Here is a 25,344-nt window from a genome sequence, read left to right as displayed (position 1 = left end):
AAGGACCAGATGGGTTTCTATATTATACTTCTAATCAAACATGGTTTTTTATGTTTTGCTTTCATTTGAAGATGGCTTCTTCATCGCATTTAACATGATTTATTCTTTTTTTTGGAAGATTTGACTGCTGAAGGGGCAAGAACAGCGGAACTTTATGGGCATAATTTGTGGAAGTGGGCCCGTGGCATGCATAAGAGGTTTAGGACACCGGCTAAGTGAAAAGGTGAAGAACTAAGTGACGGTCAACATTGACTCAATTAACCAAATCAAAAGATTTAAAATAACTTTTGCAGTGTGCCAATACAAACAAATCATCGACTCAATTAACCGAATCAAAAGATTTACAATAACTTTTGCAGTGTGCCAATACAAACAAATCATCGACCATTTTCACCTCGATTCATGAGGAAAAATTGTACGCAGCAGAGCTGCTCTTAGTTAATGATACACTTAAAGCCACTTTTTCGCCTACTTTTTTTTTTTTTTCCACAAGGTGAAAATACAAGTTTGGCTTGCTGTGGTCAACTTTCAAAACAGAAGGAAACGCTACCTTGTAAAAACAAGTACAATCGAAATATCTATCTTCAATTATAACTCTATCGGTGAACAAGATTCATTTCCATTGTTTAAAAAGTTAATAGCTCGATGCAAAGGTCAACGAAAGAAACCAGAGACTAATTATACATGAACACAATTTTTAACCCTTTCAATGCAACTGTACGCGCCCTTTCAATGTGTATCTGTTAAGAGCGTGAGACAGAACAAAATAGATCGATGCGAACTGTTTTTGCTCGAAATGAATCGGCAAGACTATCCTTGCCGAGGGTCCATATGCATTTATCCTACTTCCAAGTTGACCCACCAAGTCTAATGACTTCTTCACCTTCACTTCTACCTCTAGGAATCCTTTCCATAGTAGAACCCCCTTTCTGATCGCTCGCATCCCCGTAGAGATCCCTCAGCTTGGCTAGATTCAAAGATGCGGCGGTCTTCTCCTTCACTCCGTCTTTCTGTGGACTGTGATGATTACGGTCGAGATGCGCGCCACCATCTCGCAGGCTCTGACTCTGGCTTCTGCTCCGACTTCGACTCCGGCTCCTGCTCCTCCGAGAATCCCTGCTGCGCTTCTCATAATCTCTCTCTGCATGCCTGGATCTACGGTCAGTATCACGCCTGTCCCATTCTCGATCGCGGTCCCTCAATCTATCCCTATCCCTCTCTCTATCTCGATCACGATGTGTGTCACGTCCACGATCCCTGTCCCTATCTCTATCTCGTTCCCTTTCACGATCTCCGCGATCCCTCTCCCTTTCTCGATCGCGGTCACTACGATGTCTCTCTCTATCGCGATCCCGATCTCGGTCTCTATCCAATTGTGTGTCCCTCTCCAGATGTTCTCGATCATCACGGCTCTGGCTGCGATGGCTAGGAGATTTTCGGAGATCATCACCACCACCTTTTTCAAAAGGAGGTACTGGTAAGGTGCGACGAACAGGTGAGGAATCTCTAGTTGATGCCCGATGAGGAGCCCTCTGACCAAAAGACACAGAAAGAGAAGCTTTCACAGAAGGGGGTCGTCGAGCAGTCTCCTCAGACCCATGACGGGTCGTATCACCCGTCACACCAGAATGCTTGGTAGGAAGTTTCATCTTTTCAAGATTAGCAACAATCTGCCGCAGAACTGGGACAGGGATTCTAGGAAAGAGAGTATCAAAATAATACTGCAGCACAACGAAAAACAATGTAGCTGTCATGATATTGCTTTAGACTCAAAATAAGAACGTCAAAATATGAGAGAGAGACAGAGAGTGTTAAAGCATATGCTATCCCAATACAATGATCAGTGAACAAATCATTACCAGTAAAATTGCTCAGTCAAACAGATCACAAAGGTGAACAGCATGTCCAAAAAGAAAAATAACTAGAGTGGATAACTGCATGATTACATGTGCTGTACTGGCTAAAAGTACCACAAATCTATGTAGATACTATTATACCTTCTATGACACTCAAGACAGTGAAAAGACAACTTTGGCTCATTTGGAATCTATTATAGAGATGACTTTCCATCAATCAAGAGTTACAGAATGAAGGTCCCAATAGAAGCAGCACACACTCGTGATCAGAACACAATCTAGAGATTGGGACAGCTTACCTGTCCAAGAAGCAAATCGCGCAAATACACACCCATTGTGGTCATTCGCCCATTTGATCCTGGAGAAAATTCCTGAAAACAATCTCAAGTCAACAGTATGTACTTACATCAAAAACATAAATTCAACATAACCATCCAGAAAATAATTCTTCCTAATAAAAACCATAAGTCATTACAGTTCCTAAGAACAAAAAGCAGTGATGATAGCTTTAGTACTAACAAAAGTTAATCAAAGAACTACATCCAGAATAGTATCCCCAGACTACATATAAGTCTTCTTTTCAAAAAAGTGATTTCATGTCAAACGGCAACATAGTAAATACTGCCACACACATGCGTCATAGCACCTGCAAGAGAGAATTTGAGCAAGGGGACTTTAGATTTTAAAAATGTACTCGCCTCATGTTATAATTCTCAGTCCCAGATTGGATCCGTCAATGTTTGGACATCATACCCACCCACACCCAAATCAATGCTCGGCTAGCTGCTTTCTGATGACTGTATCAGACATTTTAAAACCTAAAGTACTCCTGACTAAGTAATGAACCAAGTGAAAAAAAAAAAAAAAAAAAAAAAAAATTGTAACACAGACCATTAACCCTCCACAAGAAAGAGATTACACAGAAAGAAGAGGCACGGATCTTAGCTCTAGATAAAGCAAAGTTAAATTAAGAGACTGCTCTCATCAGGTGCACCAGTAAAGACTACACCAAAGAGAAGGTAAAAGTTAAAAGAGAAAAATATAAAGAAACGCAAAAGTACTGGGATTCCAAAATTTATTGAAAGGAAAGTAAGAAAAAAGCTGATTTGCATGTGGGTGCTTTTTAGTTTTTACATGAATGGGTTCTCGACACATGCATGGATGTGAAATATATTCAAAAGGCAGCTCACAATATACTTCTTTTTTTTTTTTTTTTAATATTTTTGTTTCAAGGCTTTCTAAACACTCAATTCCCCTGATTCACCTTTGTTGCAACGTATGACCATCATAACAACGTTTCCCAAAACATTCTCAGGAAGCAGATAGTCAAACAAATAAGTTTAAGAATAGAGAAAGTCATTTGTTTTGTTACAAGCAAGTCTCATGGTGCTCAGCAACTTCATAACAACTAGGGTTCACCAAAGATAAGGAAGGTTGAAGACACAAAATATTTGTGATTATAATAAGAGCCTCAGAAAGGTGAGTGAGACCTTAGGAACCCAACAAGTTTTCCAATAGAAGCTCATGAACTTAGAAGATAAAATTTTCAGTATCTTGTTAGCAATGAATTATCAATACAGAAAAAGCCGGTCTGGCAGCTTTTAGACCACAGCGCAAAGCCACATGCTACAGTATCTAATTCATCCCAACAAAACCAAAAACACCTCAAGCTGTTTAGCATGAAAATATGACATCCTTTAATAACTCTCTCTCCAATAGTTAAGACCGGCTGAAGTTGCCCTTGTTTTCATTCTGCATTTAATAAACATACCATCCCAACAAGAAGAAGTGCTTCAGCATACTATAAAACACATCCATAAAATCTCAGGCAAAGTTGCAGGTACCTCTTCATCTTTAACATATGGCTCACACCAACTCCATAAGGTCTTAGGATCTGCAGCATATCTCAAGTACAGAAATCCAATCTGCAAAGTTTTGGAAATGTAAGCACCAGCATAAGCATAACAAAAGGCTAACGGCAACATATAATAGCCAGCCCCCTACATTACAGAAGAAAGAGCACTCTGGCGATGTGCATGAAAATCTCATGCTGTTAGATAAACTAATCTTAAAATGCAGGGTAATCTACTTTTCATTCTTAAGTCATGTAAAGTCTAGACTTGTGTCTGACTGAGGAGTGAGGGCATTAAAATTGAGAGGACATTTTGGAAAGCTACAACTATGCTCTTCTCTATGTAAGCCCTTCCTCCAATTTAACGGAAGAACTCATAGCAAGAAAGAACCGGGTTCCAGAATACACACGTTAAGAGAGAGAGGAACCAACTTAAGAGATGCCTTTCCACATTGAAACAACTCTTAGTTACATCTCTAACCAAATAGAGAGTTTCCAAGGATGAGGGAAGCTTACACTCTAATTACTTCCACAGTAATAAAGACCTGCTGCTTCAGTTCCCCACATTCATGAGGAATTTTCAAAATTTGGTAGGAATGATTCTGCATCTTTGAGTTGTCATTTTCAATAGCTACAGGGAGTCCACGAGAATCAGATTGTGCAAAGATTTTCAGTGGTAAAAGAGAAATTTAACACTGAATAGTTTATCAAGCACTTTGGGTTATCTAATGCACGGTTTAACTACAAAAGGAAGGGGGATTCTCGCAAGCTGGTTTCTTCAAAACATGGCCAAGTCAAGCTGGATGGACTTAAAGGTGAAGAATTGGTCACCTTCATTCATCATTAAGCAGAAGTTAGCCATTAAAATGCTCATTCTCTCAAGTGGTTTAAAGTCTGCCATGCTTCTAGCAATGGTGTTCTTGTTACACAATAAGAATCTTGAAAGAAGGCATCATTTACAAGTAGTAACAACCAAAAACTGAATGTTCGCATGTAATACTTGTTTGTAGAAGCATTAACTGGTACCAAATATTTAAGCAGATGGCCTAATTTGGAGATCTTATGCAAATCCCTTCCTGAACTTTTATTGAAATCATCCTCCACAAGTCTCTTCTCTGTAATGGTGATTGTTCCTTCCAAAGCTTCTTATTGAAACTTTATTGGAATCTCTGCTTACTTAACTAAAAGAAAACAGTCCAATGATTTGAACAATGAATATTGGAAAATATACAGCAAATAATAGCACTTGTTAAGAATCTTCAAGTTCTCCGAACCATCAGAATCCAAATAGCTCATGCTTCAATATTTCACATTGCTGATTCAGAAACAATTCAGCAAGCAGGTATAAAAACGAAGCAAGGCAAGAGTGCACTTACCGCCCTTATATAAGGAGAATCCGGGTGCTTTAAGAGACCGTGCATTTGTTTGACAGTCAGTTTCATGGTGAAGAACTTGTACAGGAGACAAAATGCTGTCGAAGGACCCCGGCAGTTTCCCGTCATCCATGGCTCTACATGATCAACTTGATTGTAGATTTCATCAATCACTTCATGGTAAGTCTTCAAACGATACAGCTCCTTGAAGTAATCTGAAGAGAGGATATTCATACACAGGACCTTCTCTAGTAACGAATCAATTGGTCTGCCACTCGTTTGTATCTCCATAATTCTAAATCTAATGTATGCCTCAACTTACACAAATCTCTACTCTTCTGCAACAGCGGTGTCAAGCAGAATCACAAGCCCATACTGCAACATAGCACGAACCCAACCAGTATCAATGTGGGAAACAATTACCGCACAAAAGAAGTGTAGAAAAGAAGGCGTATGGACCATAACAAATCTAGTCACAAAAAAATTCCACCGCAAAAGCACAAAGAACACAGGAAAGTAGAGAATTCCTACAAACAAGCCAAAAAATCCGCCTTTTCACTCGAATAACGAAAACCGCAAAACCAAGATCCACTAGACGAACGTAACACCGATTCTTGAATCCACCCAATTGAGCTTTCAATTAAAAACGACAAAAAAAAAAAAACCCAAAAAAGGTTTTACGCAATCAGCACATTTCGAATTACCTTCATCTCAATTTTCTCGACCACGAGAACACCGAGCAAGTCAAGAAGCTCCCCACCCCCCCCCCGGCGCGGGGAAAAAGTCCTACAGAGAGCTAGCGAACTCCAACCATTCTAAGGAAACGCTAAATCAGAAGAGCATACGCAGGACCAATCACGCCGACGACGAGGGGCATTCCAGGAACTCGAGCGGGAAAACGGCATATAATTCGTCGAATCACTCGAAAATTAAGGACCGGAACTCCGACAGGCGTGCTCGAGAAACAATCGAAGCTTCCATCGCGTTGACGCGCGAAGGAGGGAAGGAGAGAGAGGAGCACGTACCAATTTGGAATCGAAGGAATCGCCGGATCGATCGAGAGATTCGCAGGAAGAAGAAGAAGAAGAAGAAGGAGAAGAAGAAGAAGAATCCAAAACCCTAGAAATGGCGAGCTCGCAGTACAATGGAATATGTCTTTGCTAGTTCGGAGCGAACCGCCCGAAGCGCCCCTTATAAACCGAGCGGTCCGGTCTCTTGGATGGCTTCAGGATGATATCACCTACGACTTTCCGGCCCGAACGACAAAAATAAAATAAAATAAATATATATAGACAAACACACACACACACACACACACACACACACACACACACACACATATATATATATATATATATATATATATATATTTCTAGATTCTAATAAGATTTATGAATGAATGCAAAAAAAAAAAAAACTAAAAAACCTCAAAAATTAAAGTTTTTGAAGTCAATGAAACAACTTTTGACCCAAAAAAAAAAAAAAAAGTAAATGAAACGACTAGAAAGTTCAATCTTGGACTCTTGTTTCTACTTGGATTAGAATTTATCTAACTAGTGTTTTAGGACATTAAAGCGAACCGGACATTGACTTAATTATCAAACCGGACAATCTAGCCTTAAATTTTAAAGAGTATTTTGGGAAACTTATTTTATGACTATTCTTAGCTAGTCTTTTAGGACATTAGAGTGAACCGTTATCAAACCAAACTGTTCAGCGGCAACAATTTAATGTGAGTTTTTTAAATTAAATGAAACGGTAGAAATTCCAATTTCGAGCTCATGCTTATGCTTAAGTTAGAATTTATCTAGCTACTTTCTTATAATATCGGAGTAAATTGGTTAGTAACTCAATTATCAAACATGTGTCGGCTTGTAAATTTAGAGGGTGAGTTAAAGAAATTACTTATAACTATCCAGCTCAAACAAAAAAAAAAAATGTAAATTTTAGGAAAATTAAGAGTGAAATTAAATAGGTCAAACAACTTAAAATGTTGACGTTAATGTGCCTTTTGAATATTTTAGGGGCTCAACATTAAGAAAAAAAATCTAATTTTAAGCACCGAAATATGATGGATAGGACCAGATATATATATATATATATGTATGTATGTGTGTATGTGTGTTTATGTTGGAGGAAAATTAAAGAGAAATTTCAGCCCTGGATAGATGGATTCTTATTTGCCTTCCTATATCATTGGTTTAAATAAGGATGCGATTGCCTTCTCTGCTAATTTGCCCCACAAAATTTCAAATTCCCAGCTTTATCAACCCCAAAGTTTCTTTGGCCGAAAAACCCACAAAATTTAAAAGTTTACCTGGATTTGATCTTTATCAACAAATGCCAGTACAATTTGATAAAAGCATACCATTTCAAAGATTACACTTCAAAATTTGATAGTAGCCGATGGTCAAGAATAAAAAATAAAATATTCCAATTAATATGGAAAAGCAACAAAAAGTTGTTTTTTAACATATGAATAATGTTCCAATTCATTCGGACACAACATGGAAGTGATAATAAGTTATGAACTCAATACAATGTTATGAAGATAAATGGCTTTTGTCATTCCAATTTTTTGTCATTCCAATTTCCAAATTCGTTATCCATTATATTCTCTACTAAGCCTACTCTTAAATCAATTGGGCCTATTCAATCAAGCATCTTTTTAAGAAACGAAGAGCCTCGTTTCCAACTTTACCCAAATTTCTTTCTTTGGAAGACAATTTTTGTTTTAGTTAACAAGATGAAGTTTATCTTGTGATTAAGATTTGAAATGAGCAAATTGAATGGGTTTTGTTTAATACTTGTTCCGACTGCAGTCACAATACCATCCACTTCAGTGTTCTAATCTGTCCGGTTTTTAAAACGTCTGCTTAGCGATGATCCTTGATCTGAACGAGACTCACGATGTAATATTGCAGAAAGAGAGATTTGGATGAGAGGATGGAGATGGGAGGAGAGAGACTGGTGTTGACATTTATGATTCAGGTACCATATGATACGGACTTGTTTTGACTATAACGAGTCACCTCTCTCTCTCGTTCTCACCAAAAAAACCTTATACGGTACACTTGCAAAACCATAGACTTAAAGCTCTCGATAAACTCTGGGAAAAAACTCGCAACACGGGCAGAGCAAAATGGCTTATTTGCAAGACCATGTAGAACACACTTAAGAGGAAAACTCCCTCTAATTAGTAGTGTAATGAACATCGATACCGCACGCACTGTCATCGCTTGATGGGCTTCCAGGGGTGGCAATGCTGATGGAATCTGTAGAGCTGATGGGTCCAATACGTGCAGGTCCAGCATTTGCTGCTCAACATCCAGAATGCCGGCTCTCTGGGGATGGTCAAGAAGCCGGTTAAGAATTTAGTCGCTGCTCTCCAAGTAATTGTTATTGTCTAGGCCCGTTCGGCGTGTTCGAGAGAGAGAGAGATCCTATTAGTTCTTGCTAAAGTTCATGCTTTTCAAGACCAATCGCATTCATACGACCATGGGAATCCAAATTTGGGCAAGATCGGAAGTTTTACCTCTGTGGTAAAAGGGCCTCCTGAACAAAGGCATTAACTGGACTCCAGGAATCATCTCTTTTCTCAACAACCGTATCTCTTCCTCTTCGATCATCTGCTTTTTGATAGACTCATATTGGAAATGGAAGTGCGTATCATGAAAATCTGGAACTTGTCGGACACCTCTACACCTTTTGCAACTTCTCTTCATATTTCTTCTGTTGCTCCATGAGATACAGCTTGGTTGCAACCTGCTTGTGGTGCCCCATTAGAAAACTCAGGACAACGAATAATTCATATTGAAATCTACATACTATTGATCAAGAATACTAATCAACTTCCACTTAATACATGTGCTGTGCGCGTGTACATGCGCATGATGTCATAATGGATATGCATGATGAAGACTCACTGAATAATTGAACATCGCACGTTTGACAGCTCTGTTGCGTGTGGAGTTTGAAATCTACAAGCTTGGTATTTTCTTTTGCAGCAGGCCTTTGGGCAGCCTAAAGAGGAACATTTAACCTTGTGATTGAGAGAGGGAGAGAGAGAGAGAGATAGAGTTCAAATGCAGAACGATATCATACCCTCGATTTGTCCGCGGAAAGTTGCTCTTTGACTTCTGCCTTTGCCTGTGGATTTGAAAGTATACTCTGATCGGTTTGTTCTCTTCTTTCAGTAAGCTGAGTGACCGTAAGCTATAAAAGACAGTTATGATGAATGAGGACACTTAAGAAATAGCAAAACATCAACTTCTAAAAGTAGGTGGACACTGGACAGGCTCAGAATATCCTAGAAGTACATCAATAGGCTGACTCCACAAACATAAAAAAAGCAAAATTAAGCACCGAGAACTCAATTTTTCCTTTTCGTGTCTGCTCATAAACCACTCGGCATTGTAAAGCGGATCTCTTATTTGGATGTATCTCGAATAGATTGGAGAATTATAACTCCCAATAGGGTATGTCATCCTGATATCACGAATGTGGCAGTGTCATCTGTGTCCTCCGGCACGCAGTAAATGATCGAGCAATGAAATTTCTGTCACCACATTAACCCAATTATATTGATAATCAAAGGTCAACTTAGACCGGAGGACTGTGTTCGTAGCGTCATCGTAGTTTACACATAATTAGGCTTCCCTTCTGCACACGCTTGTCGCGTGGGGTCAGGCAGTGGATATCTGCGGAGCATGTCCCCAAAAGACAGAACTTGCTCTTTGAAAATGTAATTTATTTTTACTCACCATTCCTCTGGCCCTGGCGGCAGAGCTCCAAGGAAGAGCGGACTCCGAGCATACCTTCGCAAATTTCTTAGTATCGCAAAAACAAAGAGGAACACCAATCAGCCTCTCAGCGCCGGATACAGAGGGGTGTTTGTTTGTATTTATTTTTTTTTTATGAACAAAAATTCTGTTTTTTTTGTTCCGGAGAACAAAAAAGAACATTATTTTTTGTTAAATATTTTTTTTTTCCTAGGAACAAATTTGGAATAAAAATAATAAAAAAAAAAAAACAAAAAAAAATTATTTCTTATTTCTAAAACACTTTCAAGAAACAAATTTCTCTCTTTTATTTTTCTTCTTTTCTTCTTATTTTTTTTTGGCCGGTCGCCAGTCTCGGCCATGGCCGGTGGCCGGCCGTCGAGGGCGGCGATATCGCCGACCCTGTCACCGCCCCGAGGCTCGACCTCACCTTGGCTGGGCGAGCTCGGGCTCACCCAAATTCAATGAGGCCAAGCCTCGCTAGTGGCTAAGTGAGCTTAGCCTCGCCGAATCTGGGCGAGCCCAAGCTCGCCCAAATCGCAAGACACCTAGCGGTGGCTCGGCAAGGCTCGAACTCGCCAAATTTGGGTGAGCTCGGGCGAGGCCAAGCCTTGCGCCGGTCGGCGACGCTCGGCCTCGCCGAGGGCCGGCGAGCCTCGCCATGGCCTGGGCAAGGCCGCCGGCCACAAGGAAGAAAAATAAAAAAAATAAAAAAAAAATAAAAATATTTAAAAAATTAAAAGAAACCAAAAAAGAACACAAATTTACCAAACATGTTTTATTCTTTTTTTTTATTCCTTTTTATTCTAAGAACGAGTTTACCAAAGGCATTTTTCTAGTCAAAATTTGTTCCTCGAAATAGAAATAATTTTTTCTATTTATGTTTCCTAGAACAATTTTTGAATAGAAATATTATCAAATGCACCCAGAGCATCAAATGAACAAGACAACAAAAGGGACATAATAGCAAACAACCAACAACCTTAAGTGCAGATTTGGCATGTGGTTTCTCAATGTACAGAGCTTGGTGGTGACTCTAATGTCGGTTATGAGATGCGAGTGAATCAGTGAAATATATGGAGGAGAAGCCGAGCGGAGGAAGTTTGGAGACTGGTAACTGTCCTGGGGGTGCTCATTCATGTCTGCTGCCATATCGCCAGCATTCTTCAGGAATCTACAAATGCCTTCCTTTCCACCAACTGTCAGATTGAGTCTCCCTCTCAACATATACTCTTCTTATCAGTTGCTTCAGATACTCTTCTTGAAACAGTAGAAACTCCAATTTCGAATTTATGTAGCCAAATTTTTAGTACGTTGGAGCACATAGGACAGTAATTTACTATCAAACCTCGTGGTCTGACAATAGATGGAGAGGGTGAGTTTGGAAAATTAATTATGACAATCCAGTTCAAACAAAAGAAATCTAAATTTTAAGAAAAATTATAAGTGAAGTCGAATTGATTTAAACTGATTTCAAATGTTAACATCGATGTGACTTTTGAATATTTAAGGGGATCAAACGTTAGAAGAGAATCAAATCTTAAGCACTCAAATATGTAGGAGGGAAAATTAAAGAAAAAGTTCAACCCAAGATTGACTCTTATTTGCCTTCCTAAATCATGGGTTTAAATAAGGATGCGATTGCCTTCTCTGCTAATTTGCCCCATTAAATTTCAAATTCCCAGCTTTATCAACCCAAAGTTTCTTTGTCGGAAAAAGCACAAAAATTTCAAAATTAATTTGGATATGATCTTTATTAACGGATGTCAGCACGCCATTTCAAAGATTATACTTCAAAATTCGATATTAGTCAGTGGTCAAGAATTTTTTTTTTTTTAAAAAGCCAATTTTAATATATGAATAATGTTCGAATTCAGTCAGGTACAACACGAAAACGGTAATTTGTTAAGAGCTCAATACAGTGTTACGAAGACAAGTGGCTTTTGTCATTCCATTTCCAATTCCAAGCTCAAGGTCCATTGTATTCTTTTACTATTATCTACTCCCTTGCTTGGGCAATGAAACAAGAGCAAATCAAGCTCCAAAAACCTGCTCGTGTGTGGTTAATCTAGATTAGGAGAAGTTTATCTTGTGATTAAGATTTGAAATGAGCAGATTGATTGATTTTGTTTTATACTTGTTCTGACTGCAGTCACAGTACCATCCACTTCAGCGTTCTAATCTGCTGCGGTTTTGAAAACTTCTGCGGAAAGAGAGATTTGGATGATTGGATGGAAGGAGAAAGACTGGTGTTGACATTTATGATACAGGGGACATATGATACAGACTTATTTTGACTATAACGAGTCACCTCTCTTTCTCTCTCTCTCGTTCTCACGAAAAAACTTCTATGGTACACTGGCAAAACCATAAACTAAAAGCTCTCAAGAAACTGTGGGAAAGACTCGCGACACAGGCAGAGCAAAATGGCTTATTTGCGACACTATGCAGAACCCACACAAGAGGAGAAACAAAAGGTGGTTGGTGGACACCTGAGGCTGTCCCTCTAATGACTAGTGTAATGAACATCGATAACGCGTGCAAACTGTCATCACTTGATGGGCTTCAAGGGGTGACAGTGCTGGTGGAAGCCGTAGAGCTGATGGGTGCAGCATGTGCAGGTCCAGCATTTGCTGCTCAACATCCGGAATGCTGGCTCTCTGGGGATGGTCAGGGGCCTGCTCGATCTGCTAGGACAAGAACCCGATTAAGAATTTAGTCACTGCTCTCCGAGTAATTGTTATTGTCTAGACCTGTTCTGCGTGTTTGAGAGAGAGAGAGAGAGAGAGAGAGATCCTGTTTATCTCGCTAAAAGCTCATGCTTTTCAAGAGCGATCGCATTCATATGACAATGTGAATCCAAATCTGGGCAAGATCTTAAGTTTTACCTCTGTGGGTAAAAGGGCCTGTCGAACAAAGGCATTAACTGGGCTCTAGGAATCATCTCTTTTCTCAGCAACCGTACCTCTTCCTCTTCGATCATCTGCTTTTTTATAGATTCATATTAGAAATGGAAGTGCAATTCATGAAAATCTGGAACTTGTCAGATACCATTTTAATTCTCTTCTACACCTTTTGCAACTTCTCTTCATATTTCTTCTGTTGCTCCATGAGATACAGCTTGGTCGCAACCTGCTTGTGGTGCCCCATTAGAAACCTTAAGAGATTGACTAATTCATATCGTAATCTACATACTATTGATCAAGAGTACTAATCAACTTCCATTTAATACATGCGCTGTGCGCATATACATGCACATGATGTCATGATGGATATGCATGATGAAGACTCACCGAGTAATTGAACATCGCACGTTTGACAGCTCTCTGTTGTGTGTGGAGTTTGAAATCTGCAGGCTTGGTATTTTCTTTTGCAGCAGGCCTCTGGGTAGCCTAAAGAGGCATGTAACCTTGTGATTGAGAGAGAGAGAGAGAGAGAGAGAGTTCGAATGCAGAAAAGACACCTTACCTTCGATTTGTCCGCGGAAAGTTGCTCTTTGACTTCCTCCTTTGCCTGTGGATTTGAAGTATATTTTGATTACTTTGTTCTCTTCTTTCAGTAAGCTGAGTGACTTAAAGCTAGAAAAGACACTTATGATATATGACGACTCTAGAAATGGCAAAACATCATTTTCTAAAAGTAGGTGGACACTGTACAGGCTCTGAATATCATAGAACTAAATCATGAGGCTGACTCAACAAACATAAAAAGCGAAATTTAGCATCGAGCACTCAATTTTTCCTGTTCATGTCTGCTCACAAACTACTGGGCATTGTAAAGCAGATCTCCTATTTGGATGTATCTCGAACAGACTGAAGAAATATAACTTGCAGTAGGGTATGTCATCCTGATATCATAAACGTGGCAGTGTCTTCTGTACTTCCGGCAAGCAGTAAATGATCAAGAAATGAAATTGCTGACATCACATTACAACTTAGACCAGAAGACCGTGTTCGGAGTGTCATCATAGTTTATATGCAACTAGGCTTCCCTGCTGCACATGCTTGTCGCATGGAGCTGGCATCTGTCCTGAAAGACAAAACTTGCTCTTTGAGAAATGTAATTCATTTTTACTAACCATTCCTCTGGCCCTGGCAGCGGAGCTCCAAGGAAGAGAGGACTCCGAGCCTACCTTCACAAATTTCTTAGTATCGTGAAAACAAAGAGGAAAGCCATTTAGTCTCTCAGCACCGGCTACAGAGCATTAAATAATCAGGACAAGAAAAAGGGACATAATAGCAAACAGCCAACAACCTTAAGTGCAGATTTGGCATGTGGTGTCTCCATGTGCTTAGCTTGGTGGTGACTCTAATGTGTGCTATGAGATGCGAGTGAATCAGAGGGAAATATATAGAGGGGAAGCCGAGTGGAGGAAGTTTGGAGATTGGTAACTGTCCCGGGGTTGCTCATTCATGTCTGTTGCCATATCACCAGCATTCTTGAGAAATCTGCAATGCTTTTCTTTCCACCAAACTGTCTGATTGAATCTCCTTCTCAACATATACTCTTCTTATCAATTGCTTCAGATCTCCACTTGTCTTTTCATTGTGCTTTTTGAAGTGAAGTTTTCATAGCTAGTTGCTGAATTAGAACACGGTTTCATCGGTTTTTCATTTCCATTTGAGCAACATACTAAATGCACGATAAATACAGACCTCTTTTCTGATAAGCCTATTTGGGCATAGATCTTTTAGTTATGTTCTCGATGCATCTGAAACTATTTTCAAGTTGATCACGCAAGGGTGAGGCGTGAGACCAAGTTATGTAGTAAGTACTATTAAGATAATCGGTCCAGTTGTCCAGTAAGTACCCCCGAAGCAGTCGTTAACAAATTATTTATGTTACTTTAAATGACTTGGAACTCTACCGTGCATGGGTGAACTCCAGTTAGATGATACGACATTTCACTAACCTCATAGACCAGATAACATGCTAGCCGGAGCTCGGCGAGTGGGTTAGACATGAAAATTTTATGCAATTGGCCTGCATAACCTTTTGTATACCGGCCGTGGCGACCACTTTGCATCTTTAGCTCTACGCATCCAAAATTTTCAAACAATCGCACCAATCAATAGAGCGTGAACAGAATCTGAGTCAAGTTACTGCAACCAAAACACTGGTCCAAAGAAGCAAAAGTTTGAACCAGAGGTCGTTAACACATCTGATTTTCAAGTTTTCTTGATGAAGCCGTTATCCAACCATGAACGCATAAGATGACTAAGCAAAGGCCTGGTCGGGACTGTCCTTTTGGCTTTATTATGTAATGAGATAAGGAAAGGCGTGTCTATTTTTAGTTAGGTCGCGAATCGAAAAATTAACCAACTGATATAGCGCCATGCATGCTTCTTTTTGAAGTTTGGGGAGTTCCTAGTTTTCTTTAATGAAAGATGTGAAAAGCTTATGTAGTTTTTTTATATATGATGATAATGATCAAAGACAACTGGCGTCATTCACATTGGCATTGGCAATGTTTAGTCTTCAATCTTACGCTTCTTTATCAAATTGGGAAACTTTTGGTCCTGAGAGCACCACCAAGGTTTTCTCATTGGTGAAAAATCACTTTATGCTTGATGCTTTTCCAACAAGGAACGAGGACATAAAGATATGACACTCTTTAACTTCCTGTGCGACCAGCTTTGATTGGCACTCTGTTTTTCTTCATAATCTTCAAGATCCAACATCTCTCAAAAGCATATGACTATTTGACTACGCATGTGTCACGGTCAAGAGGTTTATGCAACCAAGGACCGTGCATTTTCGAGGAAGACCTATTGCACCCCGATCTTTGAGCGCGTGCTCATCCCTCAATGGTCGATAAAAAATTTTGCGACTTCCCAGGACGAGTCGCCGACCTTTTTTTTTTATTACACATGCGGAAGCGAATAATAAATCCCTTGATAATAATCATCTCAGGATAAAAAAAAGTATGACAACAAATTTTCAAATGAACATGCTTTTAAATACACACCGGGTCAAATACAAAAGTTTACAACCACGAGACTTCAAATGATTGACTCTTAAAAAGAAACTGTCCTATCTAACCTACACTTCAGATTCCCTTAACTTGGCTCCAAGTCTTCCACCTTACGGTCCTGAAAAATGAAGTCTACGACGGGGTGAGATATAAATCTGACCGAATTCACACTCTAAACCCCGATTAAGAGGGTAATATGCCTAAGATGTCTTAAACACACAATCATATAAAATCATAGAGGCTTATCTTGGCCTCAATTCCTCCCTGTAGGTCAGCACAGTTCTTATCACAACTATGTGTATAAAGCAAATTCACACACCAATTTGGAATGTCCAAACCAATCATTACTCACATGAGCAAGAATCGCTATTTTATCATTACTCACACGAGCAAGAACTATCGATACACATCAAAGCAAGAATCAAAATTAAATCACTGCCCATACAAACAAGAACTACCAATACAATTCAAGCAATAATTATTGACACACGCCAATCCATCAATTCAAATCAACATGCATTCCAATTAATTAACTATTACTACCCATACGAGCAGTTTTATCCGACACACACCGGGAAAAAGTAATAATTACCGACACACGTCGGGAAAGACTAATAACTACCGACTCATGTTGAGAATGACTAATAACTATCGACACACGCCGAGAAAGAATAATAATTACCGACACACACACTAGGGAAAGATAATAATTACCGACACATGTCGGGGTTAAATAATATCTACCGACACACGCCGGGTTAAAATAATATCCACCGACACACACCAGGGTTAAAATAATAACTACCGACACACGCCGGGAACGACTAATAACTATTAACGTCCATTAACACACACTAGAAATGGGTTCTCTTAACTATAAACATCCACCAACACACACTGGGGATGGATTCTCTTAACTTTCACAGCATCATCAAGCATAATCTCTAGGCATGGCACAAACCGACCTTATATCATCAATTATGCCTCAAGAACCATCACAATATCATAACTAGCCCTAAATTGATAGAATAGGCTCGCTCGCATGTCTCCAAATTTAAATCCAAAAACCAAATAAAGTGAGTTCAGAAAATTCCCAAATTTGAATATGTTGTAAAAGACACATAAAAGAAAATTTTTCATGAAGACATCTTAACCTAGATCCTTCTAAATTCGACCCAGTAAATCGCTCAATCCAGTACAAAATTGTGTCCGTTTTCCAGAAAGTCTATTTTCCGAAATCAATTTGATTTGAGGTCTAAACTATATCCATTTGATCTGAAATTTGAGTATGTTAAACTAGAAGATATAAAAAATAACTTCTTTGGAAAAAATATTTTGAAATTTGAATCCTAAGAGTTAATAAAAACCCCTAGAATCCTAAAAGGTCACAAATTCCAGCGAAAACTAAGGCTCTATTTGAAAGTGACGGAGCCCATATCTCATTCTTTAAAATCTCTAAAAATCTTGAGAAAAATATATGTTGTAGCTAAGGATGTCTAAAACATTTCTTAAGAAGACATCAATCTCAAATTCATAACCCATTTCGATCCACAAAAATGGCAATCAGCAAGGGTCCAGAAACCAAAACTGCAGGAACTTCACTGGATTCAACTAATCCATCATCAATTGTACAAATCTCACTAATTAAGTTACATTAACCCATTCTAAGGCTAATCTACCCATCCTAGCTTATCATTAATCCATACTTAAGATAACCTAAATAACCCTTAAGTATAATTAACATACTAAGTAAGGTTTAGTGAGTAAACTCACTTGTTCGGCGAGCTGGTCGGTTCAAATCGACGGGAACACAACGGGGGACAATTCTCTCCAAAGCAAGCTAAGCTTTCGAGGTCCAGAACCACCTCAAAATGGGCCTAAAAATTGCTATAAAACCCACTAAATTTTTGTTATGTTCTTGCTGAAAAAATGAGTAACAAGGATGGTTTAAAGCGGGGATTGATCGAGAAAGGTAGAAAGGGCTAAATCGAGGTTCAATCGAGCACTCACAGAGGTTGGAGGTGGGCCAAACAACTCCAACGCGAGCTGAGGGGGCTGCTGGAACGACGAAACAGGGCTGGAACGTGCAAGGGGCTGGGCAAACTCACAGGGGCAACGAGCGGCGAGTGGTGGCGTGAACAGCGTGACGGCGAGGGCAGCAACGTGCGAGTGGCTCTGGCGGTGGCATGGCTGCTTCCAGCAGCTCTTTGCTTCTGCTGGTGGGCAAAAAACAAGGTGGAGGGGGAATGGTGATGACCGGTTGGCTCAAGGACCAAGGAGAGGGGGACAAGGGCTCCACCAATGGCCATTTCTTTTCTTCCATGGTCTCATTGACCATCCACCACCACCAGCATCTCCTTGGCTCTCCTTCTGCCAACAATGCACCCCCTACAACTTTTGAAATGGTCCATTTTGGCTAGGCAAAGGGGAGCTACGAATTTACAAGTCTTCTCCCTCAATTAGACACTTATTTCTTCTCCAATCAATCTAATTCAACCTCAATAAATCCCATTGTCGAGTTCTCGATCAAATCGATATTTTTCCTCACCAATATAACCCACTTGCTTCCCAATTTTGCAATAAAAAACGATCCCTGTCTTTTTCTAAACAAAAACGGTCTTATGTCGACTTTTTCTTAAAAAGTATCGGGTTATAGAAAAATTTTCTAAGACTAAGTCGACGTTCCTAGAATTTATTGTGACATGACAGAACCTTAGAAATTGGATTCAAATTCGCGGTTAATTTCACTCCGGCATGTTTTTAGCGTTATTCGAGCTATCGGGTAGCTTTTAAAAAATTTTAGTGCAAATGACACATGATCAATTTTCTTCAAACTACAGTGAACCCCTTCGACACATTGGCGACTCTCGATTGTCATGAAAATCTCAATGATTCAAATACAGATACAATGTACCAAAACAATAGAAAAATCAGTCTACTGTCAGTCAACAAGAATTTTGCAAATTAGTAGGATCACCCACGTTTAACCACATATCTCAATCAAACCGACTTATCTCTGATTCATAATTGACTTATATCTATGCTGTAATGATCTCTGTAGATGACACAGTCGAGTAGCCAATTTCTGGTCGAATCCTTAAGTCTATTACATTAAAATCTCTTAATAACTTCCACAAATAGTCTAGTTATCTCACAAGTAACCATCTCAAAAAAAAAAAAAAAAAAAAAAAACACTATAGGCGCATCGATGAAAGGCCCAACTTATCCAATCGAAATCAAAACCCAAAAAATCAGGATGTCATAGGACCTCCCAAGATTGCCATGGTTTCCCGCAAGAGAGCTTCTGGAATGTTCCAATGGCGAGCGACACGGTAATTGCACAAAGGTCTAGAATTCTACGGTCATTAGTGTCGGTAGTTGGTAGGTTGGGCAGTATGATCTCGTCCGCCTAATGAAAACTCAATCAATGGTTATAATCGGAGGGCCTCAAGTATAAGAAGGGATACCGTCCCCTCATTTGTATCCCATCCAACCATTTCAATAATCAAAGGCTCATTTCTCTTCCAGAGCTTCTCTCTCTACCTAAAAATCCTTTTTTATTCCAATTATGCAATCTTCCCATTCATTACCCGTGGGTCTTTCTTCTCCTAATTCCTTCCATTCTACCAAGAATCGACATCGGCTAATTGTTTTCGGATAGCACCCGCTCCAATAGAAATTTCTTGATTTCAAAATGTATCGAAGCCCTAAGTAGTAAAAAAAAGTGGGATGTTGTATTTCAATTTCATATTCAAATAACCATTTTCTCTCTCTACGATCCGAGTGAGCGAGCAAGTGAATGACTCTAAGATCCGAGTGAGCAAGTGAGTGAACGATCTGAGCAAGGCTTGGCGGCTTAGGCATCCCGACAATCCAATTTGATCCAAAAGAGCCGATCAGCCCATGACACATGTATAGGCGCAGTCTTTTCGATGGACTAAACATAAGTTCTTGAGATGGACTAAACATAAGTTTTTGAGATAAACATAAGTTCTTGAAATGGACTAAACATAAGTTTTTGAGATGCTTCCATGAGATGTTCACGAGTAAAAGAAGAAATGACGAGATTCGCGTAGAGCGATGTGGAACAAAACTGCAGATGACAATTGAAAAGGATGCAGCTTAATTGAGATTGGACATTCCTCACTTTGAAACCATGCAAAATTGCTATGGATCATTGATCCCCGTACTTTAGTTTTTAAATGTTCTAACATGTGGTCGTGCAGTTAGTTCTTTCACAATCTACTCATTTATTAATAGTATCCTAGGACAATGTTGCTGTAGAGAATTTTGTGATAACAAGATCTTCAATACATTTTCCCCACTATTGTGTTATCCTCATTGACCTTAAGATTGGAGGATAGCATTCTATGGTCCAAAAAGTCAATTCCCAACACTTAACTCTATTTCTACCACTTGCCGATGATCAGTCTAATCACAACAGAACAAACAAGACAGAGAAAACAGCAAAAGTGCATTCAAAATGTGGAAGTTAACCTTATTATTGTAACCTTTTTGGTGAGAAGAAAGCCAGCAACAACAAAGGTTCCACATTAACTACGCAGTGAACCCATAGATTGCTGGTGGGTGTACAACATTCACGTTATATTATGCCTGTCCAAGCTTAAAGCAGTCTACTTGGCATAATCAGATCAGCTAGCTGCCTTTTGTTGAAGTATCTGCCATCCAAAATTTCATCAAGTTTTGCTATAAGTACAAGTCAATCAGTCCTCAGATACCTTGAAAAATGTATATGACAAAACCAAGTTATTAATGCCATCCATTCTAGGATCCGTTTCAAACTCAGGGTCGATGTAAAAAAATACCTGCATATATGAGAGCACATCCAGTGTTAAAAAAATTGTATTCTCTCTAAAGTCCATCTAAGCAAAGTATCAGAACACAAGGAATATCATACTTACAGGCATATCAATTTGTTCTCCTGGAAGTAGCCGCTGCTCTTCAAAGCAAAAGCACTGTATTTTGTTGAAATAAACTGCTGCCTGCAACAAGCAGACGAATTTAGCCAGAATAAATCTCAATTGTTTAGGGTAAAGCAATCTCAACGGACATGGTCTCTTGCTTAAGTAGTCTACTGGATGAATCACCCCAATGAGCAAACAGATGGCTCGTATTAGTCAAAAAAGTACATCACGCATCCATTTTATTGGGGCAATGAATGTTGGGCAGCAGTACCTTCATGGGAGTAACATTGTATGTGGAAACGCCAGTTATTGGTGTTGAACTGCGATTTTCAGCAGTATAAAATGCAAGGGCACTTTCTCCAGGCTTGACCCTTACCTACAAAAATAAGTTGAGAATGTTGACTGTGTCCCTTTGATATAGGCAAACAAAATATGTGAACAGAGCATTCTAGCCAATGATCTAGAAAAGAAAAACCTCTCTTTGGGTGGGAGTAAACTTCCATGGCATCCCATCAGCCACGTCAGCATTAAACTGCACTGCAATCTCCCTGTAGCAAAACTCGCATTCTCAAATAAAGAATACACTGAGAATAGACTTAAAAATTAAATAAATAGGGAAAAAAAAGTGCATCTAAAGCAGTAGTGCCAAGAAAATGATCAGAAGGACAATATCAACTCCTAGGTATGATGAAGCATTAGAAACTGCAAATAATTGTGTCAGTTTATAATAAAGTTCCATTTATCTCTATCTCTCACATCTTTTTTTCCCTCTGATGATGAGGAACCCCACCTCGGAATTTTATAGGAAACCATAAAATGATCTTAAAAACCACACCGCCTTATATAACATGTTTCTAAAGAAAAGATTTCCTAAAACCCAGCCAAGTACCCTACCAGCAAGAATCAGAAACTGAAATGCCACACGAAATGATATTCTCTGACACAATAAAGATCACTAGAAACCACCCTGAGGTACAAGCAATTTTCGCAATCACCAAGCGGAACACTCAACAATAGACCAATACCTTGTGGCGACAGTTCCATCATTAGCATGTCGGGCAATTTTTTCTTCGACGGTCTAAACATAACAGAGTTAATTCATGATCAGCCAAAGTGGTCAAAAGAAATATAAACTATATATACAGAGTACATCATACAGCCAATGGACAAATGAAAAATCTCAAATCTCACCTCACGTCGTTGAATAGTGCCACCATACCCTGTAGCCTGACAGAATCTCCTATACAAAGGTACAGCAGCATAACTACATCCCACCATTGCGAGGACCAGAGCCGTCAGGTATAGAAGCATTTTTTGAGATTTTTGTTCTGTGGAAGAAGCATGCGACGCATAGTGGCGATGGGTATTGAATATAGAATTGGGTTTCCTACTATACACAGAGACATTTGGAAACTCATAAGACTTGTTAGGTGACCAGGTACTAAATCTGCACCTTCGCAACAAGCAATATACATCACTAACTGAAGGTCCACCATATCCAGAGACAGATCGTGCGTAACAGAAACCTAGCCCAGGAATCCCATGTTTGAACCTACACAACAATCGCAATTCGCAATCAATAGGGAATAGAATGATGATGACAAGCAGAGTCTTGAAGTTAGTCCTCTTTTTTCTTTCCTCATGGAAGGGGTGGGAAATCTGTAATCCAGGAATTATTGAAAGTTCTGAAATATTCATCACACGAGTGGCTAAAGTACACTCATTCAAAATTCTGCAGTAGGATATACTCACTGAAAGCCAAGAGGTGAATGCGGTATCTTAACGAGGTTTGCCGACAAAAGAACTCTCCGACCAAGCTTTGACAATGACATGTTTAGGAGAGACTAGAGCTGAACAAAAGAGGCAGTAAGTGACACGAGAAAAGTACACAGAAAGGAAAGGAAAAAAGGAGAGATCATCAAAATTTAAATTCCACTGAAGTACTTCGTGATAGAAGGAGAAAAAAGCATAATAGCATAAAATAGTTGACCATGTCTTTGATTCCTTCAGTTTCATTGTTCAATAGGTTAGTTCAACACTACTTTGCATTAGAATGCCCACCCACAACGGATAGATGTGCATGCGAGCATTAGAAAATGACATTCAATGTCCTCAGATTGAAGGATACTACATGTTCAAACAGACAGCTTTAGCCCACTGCATATTCATTTTAAGTAGAGTTCTATGGTGGGGAACTCAATGGAGTCAGTTATGCCAAAACCAAACGTATGAACAAAGGGCCCGCTGGGATGCCACAACAGCATGCACTCTACTCGTGGATGCTTCCCAATCTCAAGCAATAAGCACAAATAAACAAAGAAGCGGAAAACCTCAAAAGGGTTCCACTGCCAATATAAATCAACACAATACAGCTTCAAGCAAATTCCGGGTATCAGCTCCAACTTCGATTCTTTTAATGCATTTGCAGCACAAGCCAACCACAACCCGCCACATCAAAACTCGCAAAGTTGATAATTTCAACACGACATTCCTCTGACGATGACTAGGAGAAACACTAAACCCAGCAGCTGCAGCAATTGGAAATGACCGAGGCAATCACGGAATCATCAGGTGCCAATTGCATACAAAAGTCAAATCCTAAGCCCGACGTCTCGCTCCGGGGTAACCCTCAAACTTTGCGACGGAGCGGCGGAAGGGACGAGAAGAACTTCGGTGTCCAATGGGTTCAGGAAGCGCGGCGGAAACTCGAAGAGAAAGAAGCAAGCAAACGCGCTGGAGCAAATGCGCAATCATGATCCGAACGGGGTCAAAGAATCTGCAGACAAATCTCACCCTTATCAATGAAGGTCTCTCGTCGACCAAACGGGAGCGCGCCTCTGGCACTCGAAGCTAGAAGGCAGGGAGGAGGGTGAAACAACGAAGCGAGATGTTATGATTCGTGTTCTCCGTTGAACCAAGGCTCTTTTTTCTCTACTGGGCCAGAAATACCCGACCCGATGGGCTCGATGTCGGGTCGGGTCGTCTTGACACTTGGCAACCCATGATTGGCCACATGTCTCCTCGACATGTGACGGCCTACTTGCCGTCGGTTTTCCTACGCCAAGATTGTGCATCAGACAATCCTTTTTAATTCTATCAATATAAATATACATCGAGTCACTGATTTTTTTTTTGGCAAATCATCGAGTCACTGATTGAAGGGACCTTTTCGACTTCTGTCCGTCTTGAATTCAGCACTCCAAATTGATCGCGACACATCCCTTTCTCGATGGTTCGCTATAGAGGTCAACAAGAAAGTTAAATTCAAGATGTCGAGACAAATTCTATTGAAAAAAAAAAATTTATTTGAAATTGCCATTCATACATTTTGGCTTTATTTTTTTGCGACCCAACCTTAGAGGTATAAACATCTCTCCTCTAGCAAGTAAGTTTAGGGGCATTTATTTGTAAAACAGTCCGAATAAGACTCGGAATTAACCCAATCCGACCCATTGACCCCACCCATCTGCCCAAATCCAACTGAGTCGGATTAAAAATGATTTTTTTAATATTTTTATATGTATTTTTTGAATTTTCCCTGATTTTCCCTTTTTTCTTTTTCTTCTCTCTTTTGTCCTTTTCAGTTTTCACTGTCTTGTGTTCTTCCCCTGCCTCCAGGAGCGCTCCTCCAGAACTCCATTTTCACCGAGCCAGAAGACCTTGCTGCCAATGCCATGCCACCTCCGCACGCATCACGCTGCCGTCGAACCAACACCAACCACTTGCCACCTACTCCCGCCGGCGCCCACAACTCCGGCGGCTCACTCCGGCGACCACAAAAACAAAAGAAAAGAACCATAACGAAGCTAAAATTTTCGATCCTCAATTTCCAGCAAACCAACAGTCGCGAATGCATTAGAATGGTAAGAAATGCCAACTAGAATGGCCTCGAACAGTAGGGCACGCCGGCGAAAGGAAGATTTCCGGCGGAGAGGGAGGATTTACGGTCGACTCAACGACGAACGATTATTTCCACGAAATCGCAACGTAAACATAACGAAAAGACCTGAATCAGGCAGGATTCGATGAATATAAACGAAAGTATGAATCGGCTTCAAGCTTAGACATGAAAACTTCTCGGTCTTCTTTCGGGCATTTTAGCAAACACATGATACGCGCTTCGGACCACAAGCTTCGGGTTCGTGTTCACGGTGAAATGAGTCTCGAATCTCGACACACGAAAACATAAACGGACATTTATAGATTACAGATCGACCTTATTACTTATATCAAGCGTCCTATGGACCCTCCCGAAGAAGCAGGGCCGAAAACTATGATGTTCGAGAACGGAACTCCTACCTGATTCGGGCCGGAGTCTTTGGCGTCGTACGGTCGCCGGCGAAGCTTCGACGGGCGACGAGACGAGAAGGGAAAATTCCTGCTCGAACGTGGACAGAGACGGCGATCGGTGGTCGCGCGAGATGTGCACTCCGGACAGACGAGGATCACCGGCCCACAGGCGATCGTCGTCTTTCTTCAACCCCTCTCCCTTTCAGTTTCTCACAGCCGAACGCATAGATTTTAAGTGGGCCAAGAAGAAACGAAAAGAAGATGGGCCAAGGGAGAGGTGTGCCAGAGGCTTA

The 25,344-nt window shown here is 40.1% G+C and overlaps 3 protein-coding genes and 1 pseudogene across 15 annotated transcripts; all 4 read right to left on the bottom strand.

The window, feature by feature from the left end:
• Positions 1–566: 566 nt before the first annotated feature.
• LOC104422193 (pre-mRNA splicing factor SR-like 1) lies at positions 567–6,256 on the bottom strand. Of its 7 annotated transcripts, XM_039303489.1 has the most exons (6): positions 6,107–6,255; positions 5,404–5,456; positions 5,085–5,296; positions 3,701–3,781; positions 2,156–2,227; positions 567–1,721 (listed from the first exon to the last, which is right to left on the bottom strand). In XM_039303489.1, the coding sequence occupies exons 3-6, from the start codon at positions 5,208–5,210 to the stop codon at positions 843–845; spliced, it is 1,158 nt and encodes a 385-aa protein (XP_039159423.1). In that variant the 5' UTR covers positions 5,211–5,296; positions 5,404–5,456; positions 6,107–6,255; the 3' UTR covers positions 567–842. The 7 variants fall into 7 exon arrangements, 6 of the variants coding, with proteins under 6 accessions (XP_039159423.1, XP_010032747.1, XP_039159424.1 ...); XM_010034445.3 differs by having other exon boundaries at positions 5,085–5,456; XR_005546993.1 differs by lacking the exon at positions 567–1,721 and adding an exon at positions 2,555–2,653 and having other exon boundaries at positions 2,168–2,227; positions 5,085–5,456; positions 6,107–6,256.
• Positions 6,257–8,038: 1,782 nt separating this feature from the next.
• Positions 8,039–11,014, bottom strand: LOC120288740 (annotated as a pseudogene).
• A 1,078-nt stretch (positions 11,015–12,092) lies between these two features.
• Positions 12,093–14,270, bottom strand: LOC104422192 (protein TPX2). 4 transcript variants are annotated; one of them, XM_010034444.2, is made up of 7 exons: positions 14,117–14,269; positions 13,941–14,006; positions 13,331–13,375; positions 13,156–13,254; positions 12,935–12,994; positions 12,751–12,845; positions 12,093–12,549 (listed from the first exon to the last, which is right to left on the bottom strand). In XM_010034444.2, the coding sequence occupies exons 1-7, from the start codon at positions 14,147–14,149 to the stop codon at positions 12,414–12,416; spliced, it is 534 nt and encodes a 177-aa protein (XP_010032746.1). In that variant the 5' UTR covers positions 14,150–14,269; the 3' UTR covers positions 12,093–12,413. The 4 variants fall into 4 exon arrangements, with proteins under 4 accessions (XP_010032746.1, XP_039159937.1, XP_039159936.1 ...); XM_039304003.1 differs by lacking the exon at positions 13,156–13,254 and having other exon boundaries at positions 14,117–14,270; XM_039304002.1 differs by lacking the exon at positions 13,941–14,006 and having other exon boundaries at positions 14,117–14,190.
• Positions 14,271–20,309: 6,039 nt separating this feature from the next.
• LOC104422191 (cytochrome c oxidase assembly protein COX11, mitochondrial) lies at positions 20,310–25,257 on the bottom strand. Of its 4 annotated transcripts, XM_018864409.2 has the most exons (10): positions 25,061–25,257; positions 23,555–23,816; positions 22,514–22,611; positions 22,215–22,313; positions 21,953–22,089; positions 21,787–21,839; positions 21,237–21,309; positions 21,033–21,137; positions 20,759–20,839; positions 20,310–20,662 (listed from the first exon to the last, which is right to left on the bottom strand). In XM_018864409.2, the coding sequence occupies exons 4-10, from the start codon at positions 22,255–22,257 to the stop codon at positions 20,561–20,563; spliced, it is 594 nt and encodes a 197-aa protein (XP_018719954.1). In that variant the 5' UTR covers positions 22,258–22,313; positions 22,514–22,611; positions 23,555–23,816; positions 25,061–25,257; the 3' UTR covers positions 20,310–20,560. The 4 variants fall into 4 exon arrangements, with proteins under 4 accessions (XP_018719954.1, XP_018719952.1, XP_010032744.1 ...); XM_018864407.2 differs by having other exon boundaries at positions 21,953–22,313; XM_010034442.3 differs by lacking the exon at positions 23,555–23,816 and having other exon boundaries at positions 21,953–22,313.
• Between the last annotated feature and the right edge of the window lie 87 nt (positions 25,258–25,344).

This window comes from Eucalyptus grandis, chromosome 10, assembly GCF_016545825.1.
Source record: "Eucalyptus grandis isolate ANBG69807.140 chromosome 10, ASM1654582v1, whole genome shotgun sequence".
Lineage (NCBI taxonomy): Eukaryota > Viridiplantae > Streptophyta > Magnoliopsida > Myrtales > Myrtaceae > Eucalyptus > Eucalyptus grandis.
Note: the sequence above shows the minus strand (reverse complement) of the source record. Positions and strands in the feature narration are given on the sequence as shown.